At 39.9% G+C, this 22,769-nt stretch overlaps 2 protein-coding genes and 1 long non-coding RNA gene across 5 annotated transcripts in view; 1 reads left to right on the top strand and 2 right to left on the bottom strand.

Moving 5' to 3' along the window:
* KCTD8 (potassium channel tetramerization domain containing 8) overlaps positions 1 to 2,459 on the bottom strand; it is a 113,452-nt gene extending 110,993 nt beyond the window's left edge. The window contains exon 1 of one of the 2 annotated variants that reach the window (XM_064652924.1): positions 1,557 to 2,459. In XM_064652924.1, coding sequence (XP_064508994.1) covers positions 1,557 to 2,400 — 844 coding nt within the window. In that variant the 5' untranslated portion in view covers positions 2,401 to 2,459. The remainder of the gene's footprint in view (positions 1 to 1,556) is intronic. The other variant, XM_064652923.1, reaches the window with a different exon arrangement.
* LOC135413337 (uncharacterized) lies at positions 1,605 to 21,654 on the top strand. Its single transcript, XR_010430184.1, has 4 exons — positions 1,605 to 1,692; positions 13,915 to 14,095; positions 18,431 to 18,799; positions 19,569 to 21,654. It is a non-coding gene; the product is annotated as an uncharacterized LOC135413337 (long non-coding RNA).
* YIPF7 (Yip1 domain family member 7) overlaps positions 4,311 to 22,769 on the bottom strand; it is a 59,115-nt gene continuing 40,656 nt past the window's right edge. The window contains exon 6 of one of the 2 annotated variants that reach the window (XM_064652926.1): positions 4,311 to 5,719. In XM_064652926.1, coding sequence (XP_064508996.1) covers positions 5,680 to 5,719 — 40 coding nt within the window. In that variant the 3' untranslated portion in view covers positions 4,311 to 5,679. Of the gene's footprint in view, positions 5,720 to 19,246; positions 19,703 to 22,769 lie in introns of those variants that run through there. The other variant, XM_064652928.1, reaches the window with a different exon arrangement.

Raw genomic sequence — 22,769 nt, 5'->3', positions numbered from 1 at the left:
CTAAGCAAATGGAACAGACTATTTCATAGTCTTGATAATAACAATAAGGAATTTCTACTATTTAGAAAATAATTATGTCCATTTTTCCCAGAAAAATGATTTAACAATATAAAATACTTGATAGTAAAATACTTAATAGAAGTCCACCCAGGAGAATGTGAAGCTCCTCTACAGCTCAGTTTTTACATATCTTACTGAAATATGACCAGATATAAGTTATGTAATGACTCTTCAAAAACTCTTTTAATACCATTTTCAAGATTGATCTGAGTAGTTCAGTCTGCTCAGCAAAGGGTGGTAACCACCTCTATAATATATAGCAATCCAAACAATGTAATTAGTTTCTCCTCCCAGTAGAAAACCATTCACAGTTCCCTCCTTTTTTAAGTACTGTACCTAAGTCCAGTTTTGCACACAAAACAAGTTGCTTATGTTCAGCTGCCCTATTACTGAAGTTAGTTGGAGGCTGCATCTCCCACCTCACCACAGAGGCAGGCAGATGCTTTGCCAATTCGTCCCTCCTATGCTTAGGGAGCATGAGACCACACAGAGGCAGAAGAAAGAAGTGAATGCACATCTCTCTCTTCCTCCGGCTCACTCGACTATCAAACACATCTGTAATGTTTAAGGCTGCCTCTCTCTTTCAAAGACAAATCTCTGCCAGGGGTTTGTGTTCTCCATCCAGCTGCGGTTTCATTACCCGAACCCGCTGCTCAGCCAGTGCCCTACATAGCACTACGTACTTTGACAGATTGAAACTCATTCGTCATCGCTCAGTTTTCCGATTTGCGAGTGACCCGAAACCTTCAAGGCTACCCGCAACCAACTAGCGAAGTTGCTCAGGAGCTGTGTACTGCCTACGCAGTGGTTTATTTTCTCTTTTCCATTTTTCTACCACCTTAGAGCCTGACTCTTTCTTGCTCCTCGGGAAGTTGGCTGTGCCCTCGCTGCTCCTTCCCTCCTGGGTACCGTGCCCAGGCGCAGTGCGCTCACTCGAAGAAAACGCAGCAATAAAATATTAAAACCCTTCCCTGCTCGGGGCTCCGCCGCTGAGATCTCTGCGCCGCCTGGCTGGCAGGGAGCACCGCAACTCTCCGCGCCGGAGCAGAGCCGGAGCCGTGCCCGCACCGCACCCGCGCCCGACCAGCGGGGCAGGGACCCTCCGGGCGCCGCAGCCCCCCTATCTCGACCCTCCGCGACTTCCCCCGGGAGACCCCGACACGTAGGGGTCAGCTCTCCCCTCGGCACCAAAAGGTAGCAGCAGCCCCGGCTGCTTCACGGAGTGGGGGGAGCTGCTTCCACGCCGCGCTCCGGACGGGGCATCAGGCAGCCCTGTCCCGCCCCCACAACGCACAAAATGGAACTTGAACTGTGGCGGTGACAGAAACGAGTGAGAGGGGAAAGGGGACAGCCCACGTTTCTCTCCAGCTTCATGTTGCTTTGGGACAGCAGGGGCTAGAGTATGGGGGTGCACCTGTACTTTTAACTTGACACCGTCATGCATCCCCCGGGGGTGTGGACGAGCAGGACGGCACGGGAGCGCGGGCAGCACTTACTGAAGAAGATGTACTCGGTGTAGCTGCTCCAGATCTTGTCGTCCCTGTACTGGTTGATGAAGGCGGCGGTGCCGGTGGAGTTGCAAGCCACCATGTGGAAGCCCGCCTCGGAGAGCCGGTCGAAAGCTTGCTCCAGGTAGGTGAATTTGAGGTAGAAGCGGGAGGTGTACTTCTCGGGGGGGCGGTCGGGATCGCGGCTCTCATTGAGGGTCTCTCCGAAGACCTCCTTGGCTAGGGCGATCCTACCGCACACCATGATGCGGGCGACGCGGCGGAACTTGGCGTCCGCCTGGTTGTCCCGCACCGTGGTGTAGGAGCCGCGGTAGCCCACGGTGAGGAAGCCCGAGCGCTTGTCCAGCGCCGCCCGCTGAAGCCGGTCGCTGCTGCCCTGCGAATTGCTATCCTCCAGGTCGCTCTGGCAGCCCTCGTCGTTGAGCGAGCTCTGCTTGGTGACCTTGGGCGACAGCAGCTTCACCAGATCGCCCAGCTGGAAGTATTCGGCCTCCCGCAGGAGCCGCTCCTTCTCGGGGAAGTGCTCGGGCAGCGCCAGCTGCTTGTCCCGCAGGTAATCCAGCACGTACCTGAAGAGGAAGCCGTCGCGGTCGATGAAGAAGCGTGCCCGGCTGTCCCTGGGCAGCTGGCGGGCCGCCGCCGGGCCGCCCCGGCACGGGGAGAACATGGTGGCCAGCGTGCTGTCCGGGACGCTGAGCAGCGTGGAGTGCCTCGTCACGTACACCTGGCCTCCCACGTTCAGCTCCACCACCTCGGGGAACGGCGAGCCCGACGGCCCCGATACCATGTCGCTGATGGGCAGGATGCTGCCGCCCGCCTCCTTCAAAGCCATGGCTGCGAGCGGGCGGCCGCGAAGGAGGGTCTCCCTCCTAAAAAAGCCGGCCTCCCTCCACCCCTCCTTCCCCTCCCCTCTCCTCCCCTCCACCCACACCTCCCTTCCTCCTCCTCCTCCTCCTTCTCCTCTTTCTCCTCCTTCCCCCGCCGCCCGGCGCGCCCGGAAGCGCCTGGACGGAGCCGCTGCTCTGGCGCCCTCCGGCACGGCGGGCGGGCGGCACGACCCCTGGGACGGGCTGGGCTGGGCTGGCCCGACCTGACCCGCCCCGAGCGCCCCCCTGCCCCGAGCGCCCCCCTGCCCCTGCCCGCTCCGCCCGGCGGGGGCTCGGGGCCGCAGCCGCGCTGGGCTCGGGCCCGAGCGGCCGCCAGAGCCGGCTGCCACTTGGCAAAGCGCTCCCGCGCTGCCAGGCTCGGCCCAAGGAAGAGCGAAGCCCCTACCCCAGCTCCTCCCCTCGCCTCGGCTGGCTGGCTTCGCTTTGAAATTATTTAACACCCCCCCTCCCCCTTAAAAATCTCCCAGCCTCTCCCAAATGCCTGTGCCTCTCCTACACTGTTGCACCGGTCAACACTTGCAGAGTGCTAGAGTGATGGTCGTCCTTCCAAAAGTAGCATCCAACAGGATGCATATGACAGCATTTTTCCCCATCTTGCGTCTGTCAGCATGCCTTTATTGTGAGCGAAGGAAGCATTTAATTGAGGGCACAAAAGAAACCAGTGTTAAGCTGTGCTGGTGGCACAAATCTAATGGGCCCTGATGGGACACAAATGCTGTATTTGATGTCTTGAAGCTTTGCTGTAGCACGGCACACTGGGATCTTCATTTTCAGAGAAGCTTGACATGCTCGCTAGCTTGGCGATGGAATTGGGGTGATTCAGAGCAGAAAAAAAGTCAGCTGTCATTAGGATCCAGATAACAGACACTGATTTTGAACACCTTAGTGTCTGGATTCTTGGCTGTGAAGCAACTAAATTTGTAGTAGTAGAGTTTTTTAATCTTATTTGTTTCTACCCAGAGCCACAGCTCACCTGCATCCAGATTTCTGATGCATGTACTTTCAGGCTGTACTGCTGGAATATATTGGAGCCCAGACTTGTGCCTATGTGTTGGGTAGGAGATGTACAATTGCTCTTGCCAGTAAAATCTGAGGCCTAAATCTGACTGTACTTCTCTGGCTATCTGACTATCTGCTGCACCCAGTTATGCTGGGTGGTTCATGCATGGGAACACTTCAGCTTTGTTTTTTTTATAACCCTCTAAATGTTAAGGGTTCAACTGTTAATTGTACCACATAAAGGCAGGAGCCCAACTTGTTCTCCATTTAAACAAGAGTCACTTCAGGCCTGGGGGTAAAAATTATCATTTTGCAGGCAGATACAGCTGCAGTCTGTCACTTCCTCGCTATTGTGCTGTGATCAAGATACAGATACAGCTGCAGTCTGTCACTTCCTCGCTATTGTGCTGTGATCAAGACAAATGGTCATCCAAAGCTTGGTCAGGCCTTTTAAACCACTAGTGTAGACTTCTCTGCTTTAAAGCAGTAACATACACTCCACAGCACTTCATCCAACCTGTCTTTCAAGGTGGGACAAATCTGTCCATGGTGCTACTTTCCTCCCTCCATTTGCTGTACACTGACGCTAAATCTGTGTTGAGAGAGAACTCCTCTAGTTTTTACGTGGTTAGTGTTAAGGGAGGCACATCCACAACCCATTGGATCAGGAATGTGGCCAGACTGAGAAAAGACTCCTGGACAACTAGATGTGCTTCAAACATAAGAATTAAGTGGGAGTAAAAGGGCTTGTCACAAAGAACAAATGTGCAGGAAGGATTTCTGCAGTGCACTTCCTTGACCACTTGCTGAAACCAATTAATAGTTTTGAAAACGGAAATAACTGTAAGAAACTAAGTAAAATTCTCTCTTTCCTTTTTTATTTTGTGTGAAATGCAGAAAACTCAAAGGTCAGAAAAGTCGGAAAAAACATTCAAAGGTCAGAAAAACCATTGGAACTGCTAAGCAACAAGAAATCTGGGCATCATTGTTTATTGACCATTTTGTCATGTGTTTCTTTCTTTAACTTCAAATCCTTAAGACACAAGAGGAGACGGTTTTCATTGTCTTGTTCATTTCTGTAGGAGATATTATTTCTCCTGAGGACGCAGCTGAAAGGTTTCTGCTGATTTCTAAGAGAACAGATTTCATACCCACCCTCTTCTGTGTACTATGGGGTAATAGTTTGCCCATGTGTAAGACAACTCATGCCAGAGTGTTGCATGGCTGTGACGCTGCAGCATCACACTGATGAGCAGCACTGAGCTGCTCCCATGCCCTATATGGTACCATTAGCAAGGGAACAATTGCATTTTTTTTCTCCCCTTCAGAAGCCCATGGCCTTGGAAGAACTGTATCTTAAACCTTCTCTTTGGTGACTTGTGTTTGTAAGGATACGTAATCTAAGGATACAAAGTTTGGGAAAACAGAATGAGATCATTAATCACATAGAATTGCCAGAGTTTGACAGGTTGCATAGAAATCATGCATAAAATAAATATTAATGTATTACTCAGGAAAAAAAGTTTTTTCTGAGGATTATCAGGTAAAGAAGGGAGAATCAGTGCTACATTCTTCCTAGTGTCAACAGCAATTGCCTGAGGCACTTGAGAAATCCTTTTACCAAATGCTTGCAGACCCTTCTGTATTAAGCTCCTTTATGTTGCCTATTATTTGGTCAACTCATGGTTTCCTCTGTGAATAAGTATATACTAGGCCCAGTAATGTCTGTCTTTGAGTTGATGAAAATAGCCCATAAAAATTCTAAAGGTAATTTTTCTTGAGAATGGGCACAGAGAACATATTTGTGTTCTGTGTAGTAAGAAGCATCTACTTACAGGCTTACATGTGTAATGCAGCAGCATCCTGGAGTGGTGTTTGAGTAAAGTCTAAGGCTAGTACAATGAAAACAAGTAAATCTTTAGGTACATAACTAAATATCCTTAAGCTTCAGATATGTCGGAGTTTCTCATGCTTAAAGCGGAGGGGAAAAAACATCCACAGGTGAAAATCTGTCTTGATCTGTTTCCTTATCTGTAGGAGTGTTTTGAGATAGGGCTGACGAATTCATGTTAGTAAGAATGTCTTTTGGAGGTTCCCTTAGGCAGGCACACAGTGCAAGCAGCAGGTGACAACAGCAACACCCCTTTTGGAAGCAGCCTGGAGGGACACAGGCAGAACAAGTTCCTCAGATAAAAAACTTCTTTTCACTCCTGCCCTGGAGTCAGTCAGTGTGCTGGTTTGACCAGGCTACATGATAAATCTAGGCTTAAATGAGAGGATCATGCTGAGAGAGGGGGAAATGACAGAAAGGAAAGTCAAGAAGATCATCCAGACTACATCATGTACATCACCCAGGTCATTCTTATAAAAAATTCATGTAGGTAAAAGTACACATTTACTGCTGCTCAGACTGTCCAGTTCTGACATGGAAATTAGGATATCAGGAATTAATACATTTACTTGACTTATTGCTCAGTCAGATTTTGAACTGATTTACCTAGCTAAAGGTAACTTTTTTACATTTAAAAAAATGTTTCAGTATTCTCTTGTGAAACCGTATTTGGTAAAATCTGGCAAATAGAACATTTAACGTTTCTGAGAAGAAGAGAGGTGGAAGCAAGAGTTTTCTTCACAAGAGACTTGTTTTAAAGACACAATTCAGCATCATTAAAAAAAATCGTTCAGTAATACAATCCAAGGTGATTGGATAACATGAAATGAAGGATACATAACGACTTTTCAAATTATAATTGTAAAAAAACCTTATTTCTCTATGAAAATGAACAACCAAGTGGAGGATAATGTGTAGGAGAAGAACAAATACTGATATTAGGCACTTAATTGGAGGTTCTTAGAGGGAGAATTATAAAAAATTCTGTAATCCCAGCAAGTGAATAAATTAAGTTAACTTTTTAAATAAGGAGTAAATTATTCTGGTAGGCTCCCAGTGAAGCCAAGGGAACTTGGTCCTTTGTCCGAAGTTGCAGGATCAGGGAGGAAGAGTAGCTCATCATGCAGAAAAAGTTCCAGATGATTACTATGAGCAGGTCTACAATAATTACACAAATCACCTAGTAAGAATTTAAGATGATTATGTTGTCTTTCAAAAAGTCATCAGCCCAAAAACTGACATTAAAACTGTTGATGAGAGTGTGAGAAACTGCCAGGAGAATCATATTTCTAAGGCTGCTGTACTCTGACTCAGAAAGCCTAGAAGTCTTAGCTGCTTTCACAATTCCTTCTCTCTATTTGGTTGTCATTTCTGTCATTTTCACAGTTATTAATATTTTCCTGTTAAAAATTCTTACATCTTACTTGTTCCTTTATATCTTATTCTTTTTTGGCAAGAAAGTATCATTCTAAAGAAATGGCTTTTCTAAAGACTCTGAGCTTGTCAATTTTCTAACAGTCAACACTTCAATATAAATGTTATGTTTGTTCCTTATTGGCTCATTCCTCACATTTTCCTTCTGGCCCAAAAATTCATCCATTTTAAACCGTAGAGGTATTTATATGTAACATTTCATTATTCCAAAATTATTGGAATTCTGTCTTACAAGGATTTGTATTTATGTAATTAATTCTCAGAGTTAAACAGAAGCACTCATACGTGTAAAGTTAATGCTGCGGGAATTTGTACGTTCAGGACCTAAACAGCATTGTATACATTTACATCAGTATTATAGATTATTTAGTTGCACTACTGGGACTGAAATCAGAAGAAATTGGACTGCATGCTTGATTCTGGGAATGTAGAAACTTCTTTAAAGTCCATTGTAATTCATAGCTCTAATTTAAGTTGCATTTGAAACATAGCAAGTAATTATTAAGGTCTCAAAAATTATGCGTTTTCAGGAAAAAAGGGTTTGGTGAGAAGTTTTGTCAGTCAGGTTAATCAAGAAAGAATTTAGCAACTCTTACTTCCCAAAGACTGGAAGTTTCAGTCACTAATAGTTAATTTATCCCTTTTCTGACAGTATTTACTAAGGTTACCACTGTGAAGTCAGCTCCATCATACTGTGGCTTAAATGATTTGTTTGAATTATTCATGACAACAGCTGCTTTAGCTTTACCTGACAAGTTCTTTGGGTCCAGAGTCAGTCACTTATGAAAGTTAAAATAAAGCCTGTGTTTTCATACTGTAGCAGTTTGGAGTGTTCCCTAGGCTATGCTACAGTACCAAAGCAAAACCAAAAGAAAGAACAACCCCAGGAATTATAAGCCAGTGTTGCTTCATTACAATATTTCAATGTATTATTTTATCCAAACAAACATAAGAGTAATTTGATTTTTTATGTCACTGAATTTGTTCCTTGAAGAATGCACAATTTCTTTTTCATCATTAAGTTTAGCACTCAGAATTAGCATTCTGAAAGTACTTAGTTCATAGTTCCTTTTCAGGGCAGAAATGTGTCTTCTATGTAAATTTTCACTAACCTAAATTTAAATTCTAACTCTGATGTATCAAACTCTACATTTAACATATTCTGCCTATAAACACCCCCATAGCAAGAGTCTGTTAGCTTGCTGTTAATTAGGCCTAATAGCCTGAACAGTTATGCAAGTGTATCCCAAGTATGACAATGACATTTTTCTCACTTTTCTCAGTGTAGGCTGTAGTTAGCATTTGAATGTACTATTTTTTCCTTCTTCATTCATTTATCTTTTCTAAAAAACATCTTTTAAATGTTGATCAATGTGAAGTCATTTCCATAGAAATACTGCTTATTGATGTTCTGCTCAGCTGCTCATTTCTTTCTCACTCTCAAGCAACAATTTCCCAGAGTCTGCTAAAACAAACAGCTTGATGGAACAAACATATATATCTGCTATCATGTGATTTCCTTATAGTAAAGCTAGGCTATATTTCATTAATACCAGGTTCCTGAATATTGAAGCGTATAATATGTTCATTTGCTACAGCAACACTTTTTATGCAATTACGCACCTTTTTCTATCATCAGAACACTGAATCTCATATTCTCTTGCTACCACTTCTTTATGAATCTAAGTTGAATGAACTACAGAAACCTCAGGTACTGATAAAACACAGGTGTAGCGGTACACACTTGTGCTGGAGCAGCTACAGTCTGACTGTAACTGTTTTGTCAATAAAGATTTTGATTTTCATGTATTTTTGATAGAGTCTACACAGTCAGCTCCCTTTGGCTTCAGCTTGTGTTCGTGGTGTTCAGGAGTTCTGATAAGTAGGCACTTAGTGTCTGCATGGATATGCACAGGCTAGCACACAGAAATTAACGCAGCAGTGTTTATTTTGGGAGCTCCCTACAGTAGTGCAAATTAGGACTCCTCTAAAACCAGTATAGATTTTCCCTGTTTGCTCTAGGTTATCTAATATTGGAATAGATGATCACAACGATCTTTTCCTTCTTTATTATAGGGGAAATTTTCAAAGAAAATATAATAAACAATGCTTTTCCAGCTTAAGATTATGCTTAAGTTTTTAAATGCACAAAACCAAGAAATGTCATTATTCTAGTAATATTCTAACTTGCCATATTATATGTCAGCATTTCTGTTGACGAAGTGAAAAAGGAAGAAGAAATGTCAGGCATGGCTCTGATTCTGCAAAACACTTAGGATGAGATCTATAATAGAATATTCAAGAACCTATCCTCATTCACAAAAGTTAGTATGAGTGAAGTGCCTAAACAGGAGGTGCCATTTTGGCACTGGAGAAAAAATATTTTTGCAATCTTTGAAGAGCCCCATTGCTTATGATGAGAGTACTGATTAATATGAAGGGGTTCACATGCAATGCAGGATCAAAAATTATATTATGTCTTTGCTTCTGTGTCAGTTATACTGCTGTTTCTTTAGTATAAAACAACATTCATATAAAGTATAAAATAATAATTCATAATGCCTTAGAGCTTACTCTCTACTCATGTCATTCTGCATGAGACAAAATATCATAGTGAAATATGAATATTTGTTTGTAATTTCCATATATTTTTTTCTTCTTTTTTGTGTACTTCTTATTTTCTTCCTGATGTTCCATTGTAGAACCAAATGTGAATACAAAGATATAATTTCTTTGTCATGCAAGGGGCTGCATTCACAAAAGAAAGTTGCAGAGGCTGTTATAATGATAAATTAATGATAGCTAAAAGAAAAGGTATGAAAGTGGCAAGGCTCCAAAGAATAACACAGTAAATTAACACATGAGAATGAGAAATTCAGTAGTACTAATAACAATGTGCATTTGATTTTGCAGCCAAACAAATATTAATAAAAACCATAAAGGAAAAATAATGAAGTAAAATTCATAGTGGTGGCCACCCAAAAAGATTTAGAGATGTCTGCCTCCCATGCTTTAGAAGACAATAAAAAAAGCCATGAAAATAGACAAAAAACAGACACATGAACACAACACAGTTAAAAATGTATTTTAGTTGAAATGCTGTACCATATTATTTTTTCTTAATGCCATGTTGGTAGTTTGTAACTGTTCTATATTGCAAATGACAGATTTTTTTTTTTTTTTTTGCTAAGGAACAAACTTATTTACAGGCATATATTTAAATATATATTTTCTTTTTGACTAAGTATGGGACACAAAATGCTGTTAATGACCTGTACATAACTTCTTTACTGTTACAAGGGTTTTTATCAAAATAGACAGTCTTATTATATATATTTAAGATATAAGATATATCTCTATCTTAAAAGGAAAGAAGGCAAAACTACAGAAGCTTGGCATATTTAATCTCACAAAATGAAAGCTGAGAGGAGTACAATTACTATACATGACTACAGTATGAAATCCTGAATGGCCATGCTGGCCCAAAGTCAAATAGGTTTAAACTGATCACAAATACATTTATGCTGGAGACAGGAAGATGGTCAGTTTCAGAAGAGGAGTTTATTACCCCTCATATTTTATTGCTAAAGTCAAAGGGACAAAAAATAAAATAAAACCTGAACCAAACAGCCTCAAAAAAGCAACCTTGGTTTGTTTTAAGATGTTTCTAGGAAGTAATGAAATAATATATTTTATCTGCTAGCCTTTTCTCACATTCCTTGTGTCTACATTTGAACTAGTGCACCATGTGTGGACACAGAACTGTCATGGCTGAATTTCTAGTCACTGGCACTGATTTTCCTGCGGGACTTCCACCTCCCTGGGCAAACGGGGAGGTTTCTAGGAGTGTCAGGGCTAAGAACTGTCAGGGCTGGGACAGTGAATGGGAGCCATGACTGTAATGATCCTGATACAGAGGAGCCCAAGATCCTGTAGGGGATTAAGAAGGTGAGTAGCCCTGGACCTCACAATAGAAGGCTGTGACTTGCTCAGAGAAGAGGTAGGGGGGAAGCAGTTCTTGTGGGAGCCACGCCCACAGGAAAAAGAAGCTCAAAAGGTCTAGCAGGCCTTTAAAGATAATTTTCCTAAAACACAAGAAAAATCCATGTTGATGCTCAAGAAAAAAAAACCAAAACAGATCTACCAAGGAGGCAGGCATGGCTAAATAGGGTGGAACAATACAAAACTGATGTACACAGGTAGTGGGAGTTAGGACAGATTATGAAAGAGGATATCGAAACATTGCTGAAGTGTGCAGTGATGTGATTGAAAAACCAAAGCTAAATCAGGGATAGCAAGGGATATCAAAAGCAAAAAGGGCTTCTTCTGTTACGTAAGTAGTAAATCAGGCAAGGAAAGTATATACCTGCTTGCCAAACACATTGAGTGATGCAGTAACTGCAAATGCAGGCAAAGCAGAGGTACTTGGTGCCTCTTTCATCTCGGTCTTCACTGACACTGTTCCCAGGCATTTTAGTCCAGAAGCAGGGATCAAGGGGCAGAGAAATTCCAGTATTGTAGGACATTCAGCTCAGGGGTCTCCTGAGAAATCTTGTGTTGTAGAAGTCCACTGAACCTGAGGGGATTTCTCTGAGGGTGTTGAGTGAGCTGATGTCAGGCTGCTCTCTGACAGCTTTGAAAGGTTGTGGAGCTTGGGGGAGGCACAAAAGACTATAGAGCACCAAGTGCTGCACCACATCTTTCAAAAGGCAAGACAATGATCTGCGGAACTCCAGGGCAGTTTTCCTTGCTTCTGCCCCTAGGGAAAGCATGATCTAAGTACTCTCGGTAGCCATTTCTGGCCACATGAGAAGTGAGCATGACTGTATTGTAGTTGCTTGAGTCTTCCTTTTTTAAAAATGGGATTATGTTTCCCCTTTTCCACTCACTGGGGACATCACCAGACTGCCATCACTTCTCAAATATGACAGATAGTGACTTAGCCACTTCTTCTGCTAGTTCCCTTAATCCCATGGATTTGTGTACCTTCAGGTTCCTTACATGCTTTCAAACCTTATGTTCTGCAGTGGGTGATTCATCATTCTCCCAGACCATGCCCTTGCCTTATGTGACTCAGGCAGTGTGGCTGGAGTACTTGCTGGTAAAGACTGAGGGGAAAAAAGTGGTTGCGTACTGTCAGCCTTCTCCATATCCTGTGTAATCAGGTCTCTTATTTTCTTCTGGAGGGTGCCCACATTTCCTGTAGTGTTTCTTTTATCACTGAAATTCTTCTCTCTGAGGATGGTGAGGCGCTGGAACAGGTTGCCCAGAGAAGTTGTGGATGCCCCATCCTTGGAAGTTTTCAAGGGCAGACTGGATGGGGCTTCGAGCAACCTGGTCTAGTGGAAGGTATCCTTGCCCACAGAAGGGGGATTGGAACTAGACGATCTTTAAGATCTCTTCCAACCTAAACCATTCTATATGATTCAACTGCCCTGTCTCCTGTGAGACTTTGAACTCCTGCTGACCCTTAATATATTGAATGGGAAGGAAAGGCTTCTAGAAATTATCTGAGTGCATCAGTAACTCAGTTTTTTGGATATTCTGATGTTAAAAGGACATCTTATAGTCAGCTGAACCTATTCAAGCAAACTGAAGTCTTACCTGAACGTGGCCTCTCTAATACATATATAGAGAGGATGAAAACAAAAAGGTAGAGTATATGTTAACAATGGTTTGGGGTTTTTTGTGCTGGAAATGTGCTATATGACAGATTATTGGGGAATTTGTAGACATTAATATACCATAACATAAGCTCAATAACAAAAGGCTGTTAAAATGCCTATATAAAAATGGAAAGAATTCTAACAAAGTAGATAGTCTTATGAAGAAAAGTAGAGTATTATGGACATAACTTAAATCTGGTTTGAAGATTACATTAGGTGGGCTATTAAAAATAACAAATATAGATTAGATGAAGCCATCAGAAATGTGAAATAAGAATCTTTCCTTATGAGCAGTAGTCCTAAGAATGAGACTACTTCATCCCTTTTTACTTTGGAGAAGAGAACTTGGAGAAGGATAAAAAATGTTGTAATACCAGCATAAATGAGACAGCAAATTCATTGTTGTGAGGAGATGTTTGGGTTTTCCTTCCAACTGGTCCACTCCATGCTATGAGAAAATGCAGAGAGAAACATTCTTCTTGTTTTCCCATGCAGGTGTTCATATAGGCATTGATTTGCTTGTTACTTGAGTGAAGAACAGTGGTGACCTGATCATTCCTAAGTCTACAGTGTCATTCAGGGTTGAATTTGAATTGGTTTGAGAGAGTAAACTAGTTACAAAAATATGCTGTATTTCACCTTCTCCCGAAACAACAGCTCGAGTGTGAAATGACTGAGTAAATGAAAAGGCATATGGAAAGGTCAAGAGAGCTGCTGGAGTAATGGGAGATTTTTCTTAACCTAGTCATGGATTTGAGAGACTCAAGTGGAAGAAATGAAGCTGGTAGTATACATATGGAGATAAAACATAACCTCTATTTTCTACATCATAAGTTTCAAAATACTTTTAGCACAAAAACTGCTGAGAATGACAAATCCCACAAATATGGAGAAGGAAGCATGGAGGATGTCAAGCATAAAGATAAGATTAAAAGAAAAAATTGAAGTGAAACAGAGATGTGTCCTATTAAACATCAAACCAACATGTTTCAGGAACTAATGATTAAAATCCAATGTGTTGAGGTACAAGGGAATACAGAGATTTCAATTACCAAACACACTAAAGTGCTTCAAGCAGGTAATAAAGGTAATATAAATACCAGCACTAATAAAGCATTAACACAGAATTAAGAATATGACCAACTAATTTTGGCTTTGACTAATAAATGTTGTTTTAACATTGCTTCCAGTTTTATGAAGTGCACTTTATATTATAAATCATGAAACATTACGGGTGTTGCTCATTCTTCCGTCTGCTGGGAATTGGAAATTGGGGGATCATATTTCCAAAACCCATAAAATATTAAAATCTTCAAATTACTTTTTAAAAAATATTTTATTTATTTATTCTCTGTGTATGTTGCAAATGCATCTTAAAACTGTCGTTGACAGCCTGTGTTCTGTCAGCTCCTGGGGTCACCAAAAGGGTGAGTTCCATCTGAATATGAGGAAAAACTTTGTTTTGACAGAACACTGAAAAAGGTTGCATAGAGAGGTTGTGGAATCTCCTTCTCTGGAGATATTCAAAACCCACCTGGACGTGAGCCTGTGTAACCTGCTGTGAGTGAACCTGTTATAGCTTGGACTAGATGATCTCCAGAAGCCCTTTCCAACCCCAACCATTCTATTTTCTGTGATTCTGTGACTAAGGTAAGCAAAATTACTTCTATGAGGTTGAAGTTTATTACATAGTAGGACATAACCCCTTACAGGTGATGCTAATCAAAAAAAGTTGAAACCACCACCTTAGCTGAATATAACATCTATCTTCCTCACTACAGTTGCCTAATTTTATATGAGAGATTTTTATAATGAAAAATTATCGAGTAAGGCCTCCAGTTTTGCTGTGGGAGGTTTGCACCACTTGGGTAACTCGAGTTACTGTAGCATCAGCTGTGGCAACTCTATGAGGGAGAATCTATTGTACAATTCTTCACTGCTCCCATCTGTACTTGCAAGAATGTGGTATGCAGTTCTTCAAGGGTAGCATAATTTAGAGTAGTTCAAAGGCTGTTTAAAATGTGCAGTTGCCTACATGAACCTAAAACTAACTTTAGTTTTCATGTGGTTTAGTGTTGTGCAACAAATTACTGCTGTTTGCAGTAGCTGAATTGGCGAAGGAAGCAGAATAAAGCTTCAGTACAATTTTATGGATTATTTTTTCGGATCGTGACCTACATGAATACTTACATGCTTTTCTTGGTTTAATTTCCATCTGCCAAGATGATGACAGGTTTTGCTGGCACATACAAGAGCACTGTCACCTTTCCAAAGCAATGTTTTTAAGATGTATGATACAAAAAGAGAATTTTGCGAAGGCACAGTATGACAATGGAGTGTATTCTAACTATTTAACCCAGAGAGTCTGCACTGCACGTAAAACAGAGGAGAATTTGGCCCATGGGACCATGTTTATCTCTGGGAGAAAACACACACCTTCATCAGTAATGTTAAACAAGCAATGAGTGGGGCCAAATTTTGCATGTGTGGAAGGAGTATGTTCTCAGCCAGTTTATTCATCTTTTAGGCATTCTGTTGTAACATATAATTAGATTTCTACTACATAGCTAATCATAGAGGCTGGTTTTATATGAGGTAGAGAGGCTGGCTGCCATCCAAGCATTTTTACTTCATTAAATGTGTTGATAGTGTTAAATTTATATTCATAATATCTGTGGTTGAGAGTGTTTTACCTAGGAGATCATACTACTACATTTTAACAATCATGTCCAAAGGGTCAACACCTTTAAACATTTCTATTTGAAAAGAGGTAGAAAAAAAATACCTTTTGTCTTCTTGAAAGCTTCCCAGTTTAGTTTTCTTATGGTTATTTTTAGTGTTATCTCTATTAGTTCAGTGATGATAATGGGCTCAGGACATACATCAGAACAGACACTGGCCAGAGGAGCTTAATGGTGAGGAGAGGTAATAAATTATGTGTTAGACCAAATGTATTCCTAATACAGCAGTGCACCAAATACATTTTCATATTGATGGGTAATGATACTCCCTAAAGAGCTGATTGAGACTATCTGATCATCGGGAGGCATATTTCTAGGGAAGAAAGTGATTGCTTTCAATATAATGGAAATCTTGGTAGAAGGCACCTTTGTGTTCCACTGATCTGTAAGAATAACCATGTAGAAACAGAAAAAGAGAATGCAGCAAATTAGGTCAACAGAACAGAGATTTGTATCTTAGAAACTTAAAAAGCAAAGAAATTGAGTGAAAACCTAGCTTCCCTGAAATCAACCACAGAACTCTCATTTACCCTGATACAATTTTGCCTGACAAATCAGAGTTTATCTCAGCTAGAACTCTGATTTAAAAAAAAAAAAATCTAAGTAGACAAATTCATTGTTATTATAATGCAGAACAATAATCTAAAGTCTTTAACCCTGATATGAAATAGCTTGTTTTCCCATCCTCAGCCTTTTCTAGACCAATGCTGGCTTGAGGGAATTTGTTACACTTGGATGAAATATGTGAGACAAAAAGCTCAATGAATCATGCAAAAAAGCAGTGAAAGTGCTAGGAGGTGCAGAGGGAAAGATTGCCTGTTAGAGAATTAAATAGAAGGGAGAGTGGAAAGGAATCATTTTTTGAACACGTAAACATATCACCTGAAACAAAAACCTCCAGCTCTACAAAAATATACACTAGAGACCTAAACTAATTTTAAATGCTGCTTTTTTCATGACATTTTTTAATAGAGGTTTATGTTTGATCTATACCTATTAATGAAATCCTCTCATGTTAAGAAGCTGTACTGGACCTTTGTACTCCTTAAATCTCACTTAAAAATTCCAAATTAGGTGTGAGACAATAAAATGCTGTGCATTTTTGTGAATAATGCCATAGAATACATTTTCCAGTTTTTTTAATGAGATCAAAATAGAAGTAATTTTTTTCTTCAAATGAGCAGAGAAATGCTTTCTCCGTGGGTCAAAAATATCCCATAATTTTGTTATCACCTGCATGCTTTAGGAAAATATTTAATTTCATATTCAGTTGCTATACTGCCTTGGTTCATAATACAGAGAACTGTCTGAGTTAGGTTACATTTATATTCAAATGACACGATATGATTTATTTTTTAAAAGATCCTTTGATAAAACTAAATAGCCTGATTAAACATATATCATTATGGTACATTATGTCAACCAAATCTTTATGAGGCAACATTGAAACTGCCTTTAATGTTTATCTTCAGTGATGTCCAGAAAAGAGACTGAAGCCAAGCATAGTCCCGCCAAGAATGGAAATTTGAGGAGTTGTCCTCGTTTATAATAAACACACTCAGCTGGGTGCAGAGCTGCTAACTAAGGAGCCAAAGCTCTAGTTTCCTGTTACCTGGGAGAGTCTAACTACAAAACCAAACTAGACTGGCTTTCCAAACTACAAATGTAGGGTCAGGATTAATTTAGGCACAGTCCGGAATACTCTCAGTTTAGAAGAACATCATGTCACTAAACAGTGGAGATATTATATACAGATCCAAAGGGCTATTAAATGAAAATAAAGTACTGTGTCCAGGGGTATTTACCTTCAAAATCCTAACTGACTCCATTTGCCTGATCTCCTTTTACAATACCATTTAGGAAAAAACAAACAAACAAACAAAACCCAAAAACACCCCAAACAAAACAAAACAAAACAAAACAAAACAAACAACAGCAAAACCAAACCAAACCAAACCAAAAAAAACCACACAAAACCACAACAGGAGGAAAAGCATACCAAGCCAATCCCAGGCTCTTCTAAAAAGTGGAAATTTAACACATAAACAGAAAAATTTCCCTTTTAAGTCCAACTTATTTAGCAGATCTCATTAAATGAAGATCTAGGAAAACAGATAGAAAAATACTATATATGGGTCCATCTTCCTTGTTATAAAAACTAATGTTATGATGAACTAGGAAGCAAAACTGTCTTCACTGTGTTTAGATATTGGTATTGCACCACAATTTCTTGCATTTGAAATATTTTAAGACAATACAGGAAAAAGATTTTAAAAAAGTAAAATCTGAATTTAATTAGTGTCTAGTGAGTTGCCAACATTCATGGCCCAGTAGTTCCAATAGGAGAGTCCCTACTCCAGAAGTCTGCAAAAGGTTTCTTTTGCTTTGTGTGCATCATAAGATTTTGCCATGGGGCTTAATATCTGGCAATTAAATTTTTATTTTAGATTAAATTTGTCTTCCAAGTTTGCTGATTAAATCCCTTCTTTTTATCTTTCATTTTCTGTCCATTTCTTCCTGTCTTTTTTTCCAATTTTTTCCAGTTTAGGATACTGTTTTCCATAAATACTTAAAAATGTTGTACTGCACAAAAGAGAGTGGGCAAACCGATTAAAATCCAAACATGGCACTCAAAGATAATAATATGAACTGAATATATTTTGCCCAAAAAGTAGATCCTGCATGCATTCCCAGCATACGGGTAAAGTAAATTTCAATTTTTCAATCAAGTTCAAATATCAAGTTCATCAATCAAATGATGACTGAATGGTATAAGATGGTAAGCAACAGGAGGATGTATGAAATAATGCACAAGATCCTTTCTGCATTTTCTCTGGTTCCTGCCTTACCTGTTCTCTCATTCTGCACCTTTGTTTGCTTTCACTCCCCTGTCCCCCCTGACTATCTTCTCTGCTTCTTTTAAGTTTCAGGGACCTCACACTTTTCTATGGAAGTGTCAGGAGATGGTCTTTAGAAGCAACAGGTGAAAATGCTGTTTTTCTTGCTTAAAAAATTGAATAAATTAGTGTAAGAGGGGCAAATCCTTCCTCTGTCTCCCCACCTCCTTTTGCACCTGCATTAGCAGGAGGAACCAAGAAAGGACAGTTGTCCCAGAAGAAAATAATAAGTTTCTCTTTTCCTGGCACAAACTGATGTTTCATGACATATGCGCAAGAAGTCTGAAAAGCCAAAAACCTTCACAGATACTTTTTTAATAGTCTTTCTTGGGGATTTCTTTGCCTAGTATTTCACCAAACCTCCCTAAGATCCTGCTTCCTGCTTTATGGTGAACTTGCCACCGGCTGCCACAAGAGAGGAGCCCCAAAGAAAAGATACAAGGACTCCCTGAAACAACATCTCAGCCTTGGCCACATTGATCACCATAACTGGCCTACTCTGGCCTCCAATCAGGAGGTCTGGAGACACACCATCTATAATGCTGCTGATGCTTTTGAGAAAGCACCCAGGATCACTCTTGAGGAGAAACGACAATGCAGAAAGAATTGTGCCTTGCAGAATATACCACCTAAGGAGTCTTTCTGCTGTGCCTTTTGCAACCAGACATGTCTATCTCGTATTGGCCTTTTTAGCCATCAACGCACTTGCAACAAACGTGGGTAGAGCCCTTCCCAAATCTTTGTTCGCGAAGCCCAGCCATGATTTCACCAAACAGTGAGGTGTGCAAAATTTCATGGAAGGAGTGGGGAGTTTTCTCCTTTCTTTATCCCTTGAAGCATTTTGATCAGTTCTGAGTTCTTTGACTTGAACGGTCAGACAGTTCACCAGTATGAGACAGAAGTCTTGTAGGAATTCATCACTGTCAAACTTTCACATGACATGCTGTAATGTGCTTTTTGTGCACTCTGCTTTTGAGCATCTGCAGAAGAACATCATGTTCAGACAAACTAAGGCAATGTTTGCATGCCAGAGCTCTGTTTAAATGAGATTCATATACCCTTAATAACTAAAACCACATCCAAAGCATAGCTTGATCCACACTGATTTTTGGTATAGGGATTTATAGTCACTATGTTTTGAAAAATGGACAGCACTAAAATAGTATGTCTAAAGAGCTTACATTCTTTTCCTTCATGTTATATCATAAGGTCATGGCAGACAACAGCAGAAGTTCAGGCATCTGTCTTTCAGACAATTTAAAACCTTCACTATAACTGTCACTTTCCAATCACAGTTTCATTTCCATTGCAAATCAGAGTCGAAGTCCAGGTAATTTTTTTTTTTTAATTTGTGCAGCTAGTATTAGAGGATACAATTCTTCATTGCAGTCTGCTCCCCGGTATGTTTTTCCTTTATTACACTTACAAAGAAAATAATTTTCTCAAACATTGTACTAACTTCAGTTTTGCCTCCTATTCTTTCAGACACCCCCAGTGCATCCTGACATGTGTTCACACAGCTACCTCCACTGCTTGTCATGGGACTCCTTGAGGCTGAACATGACTCCAAAGAACATGCAGGAAAGCACCTGCAGACTCAAGCAGCTCTGATAAACTGCCTGGAAGTGAAAGGGAAACAATTAAATGGAGGAAAACATTATTTACCCTTCTTCCTAGTTTCTACCACTATATTACATTACAAGAGGGTTCAGGACTCAGGAATAAATGTCGACCTATGAGAACGCAAAGCACAGACTGTATATGCGTTTGCAAGTGTGTTGCAGAGGATCAGAGGATAAAAGCAAATTTTATCTTTTTTATTAATTAATCAACTGCAAATCTGCTTCTTGTAATTGTGTAAGGGTTCTATTATCTGCTTTCTAGGAATCAGCTTCCTATTGGTATTAATGAGAATTATTTGAGCTTAGTTATGATGACATTAATTTAGTTACAGAAAAACATTTATCTGTTCTAAGTAATTGAACCGTAGTTTTCTAGGACATGCATGTGCCCTTTTTTCAACAACAGACGTATCTATGGTTTGCAGGAATGCTTGCTAAGTACAATATGGTAGTTATTTCAATGTACAAAGTGGCCAATCCTTTTTTTCCTTAGTATTTTCACCACTTGGAACAGCTTAATTCTGATTATGTGATACACTTCTACCTCATTGAAATGTTCTCATATGAAAAATTTTCTTGTGTAGAAAATGGAACTACAGACGCAAAGTGGATTTTATTCAGTGACTCATCTATTTCTACTGATTTCTAGAACAAATTGTTATTACCTAGAGTAAATCCCTAACCACACCTTATACCTCTGTTGTCCTAAAGTTGTGCTAATTTGGAATCTTGATTTCTGCTGTGGATGGATGGCGGGATAACTGTGTTAATTGTTCAACAGGCTCAGATAAATTTTTACCAGGTATTACCAGTATAGTAATGGTATAGGGAAGAAGAAGTCAGGATTGCACCAAAACCTAACCATACAAGTGTTTCTTGCTTATTTAACGTGGGAAATAACATCCTCATGAAATCTGTTTTGTATTCGCAGCCGGATGATATCTCCCTGGTCCATGGAGGAAAGTATAGCTCTTACATTCCCCTCTTTATGCAGGCACATGTATGACAATCTTCCATCTTGATTTTAATCAGAGGAAAATTCAGGCAAAAAAAAAAGCAAGACTGAAATCTATTTTAATCTACTGCAGTGATTAAAAGGTGAAGTTATAGTTAATGGTACTTTGTTTTGAGGAAGGTTGTTACAGCAGCCAAAAGACATGCACACCTATATATCATAGAGCACCACCACATCTAGCAAAAAAAAGCTTGATGCTGCCAGCTTCCTGGTGAAAATCCCTCTTAAATCATAATAAAAGACTAAATCCCTAGCATAATACTTTCTGAAAAGAAAAATACAGCCTGCCAGTATCCTGCCTTAGCTGGGAGGTAGGGAGGATTTCATTCACTCTTTATCAGTGTTTATGTCCATGCCCTTTCTGTACAGATGGAAATGTAGTGAAGCAGAAGCTATTTGGGAAATAGAAGCAGGCTGGCAAAGACTTACACCAAGATATGAAAATAAAAGGCTCAGTCCTGTGTGTTAGAAATGACAATGCAAACTAGCTCCAAATCTGGAATGAATCTTTCACTTTTTCAAGTGCTGTTAGTTTGTTCGTTGGTTGTGGGGTTTTTTCCCACAGTTTCTAGTCTTGAATACTTATTAATAAAAGTTCTTAATCAAATGGCTGTCTTATATTTCAGTTACATAACGAATGGACAGCTGACCAAGGAGAAAAAAACCCTAAGATGTCAAATTATTGTTTCTGAAGGTTTGTTGAATTTCTATAAGACTGTTTAATGTGCCAGTGTCAGCGCTGGCTTCTACCATGTATTCTTCTGGCTCCTGTACTAATAAATGATGTCTTCTGAGGGATTGACACAGTATGACCTTGGATAAGAGAGGATGTTTTGTTTTCTATTAAATATGGTATATCTCTGCAGTCTTTCAGAAGTGTGTATATCAAAATATTGGAAACAATAAATGAAATAAGTAAATGTTTGCGCCCAAACATACATAAGTACTTTTTCTTGAAGACTAAACAAATCATGGTTCCATAAAAAAGGCAAGAAGAAAAGCCTCAGATCCCTCTACACACGTCTACAGTCTCAAAGTCAATGTTTTGAAAATGCAGCTAAGCTTGACAGGAAAGCAAGAAAGAAAAGACAATGTATGGACATACTACAGTCCTCAAGGTATTAAATTCTCTAGGCTCTGCCTTAATCTTCAGCTCTGCCTTTCCTCCACCTTACATGTACTGCCAGAAGGCTCACCCCTGTGCACTGCACTATAGTGCTGATCCAGGACTCACACTGCTCTTTTCCAGAGGAAAGCCTACTTAAGAGTATCTGCCTCTGCCCCTGGCACAGAAACTCTTCTCATCTGGTTAGAAAAAATGAAGGGTTGAGTTGAAATAGTTAAAGTAAGCATCTTATTGTTATTCAATTTAAAACAAGATAAAAGGCAAAATGAACACTGAGTGTGAACTGTGTGGTTTAGAATAGACTATCTCCATAGTCCCTTAAGCCCTTCACAATTAAAACATCATGACAGATTTTAGTATTTTGGAATCTCTCCCAATACTACTTCCAGAAAAACCTTGAAGTTCAATATATGGAAAAGTTTCTAGGTTGTGTAGTCTGTCCCATGCCAAGATTATTTTCACTGGTATTATGCCAGTTTTCTAGCTACTTCCAGAGTAGCAGCCTATTTTTTCTCTTTGTCAAGGATAGTATTTTTCTGGCAATAATAGTATAAAAAAAAAATACTGCAGTAGTTTCAATGGAGGACAGCCAAAAAAAAAAAATAAAAGATTGGAATAGGGGAAAGAAATGGAGAAGAGACACAATGGAGAAAATATTGAAATAGAATAAAAAAAAGAAGTATGTCAACAGCACAGGAGAATAAATAAGACATTAGGAAGCAAGGAGAAAATTAGGAGAGAAAACAGCAAACATTCAAAAAGAAAAGAATTTTAACTGGAAGTTATTGGAGAAAAAAAGGAAAATAATTCTTTTTAAATCCTAAAATAATGTTATGTTAACACATAATTGCCAGAAAGAAAGACAAAAAGATAAGAAAATTTAGTCATTCTTTTTTTTCCTTTTTTTTTCCATTCCTTGCTCT

Source organism: Pseudopipra pipra, chromosome 4 (genome assembly GCF_036250125.1).
Source record: "Pseudopipra pipra isolate bDixPip1 chromosome 4, bDixPip1.hap1, whole genome shotgun sequence".
In the NCBI taxonomy this organism is placed as follows: Eukaryota; Metazoa; Chordata; class Aves; order Passeriformes; family Pipridae; genus Pseudopipra; species Pseudopipra pipra.
This window is presented reverse-complemented; position numbering and strand designations above follow the sequence as displayed.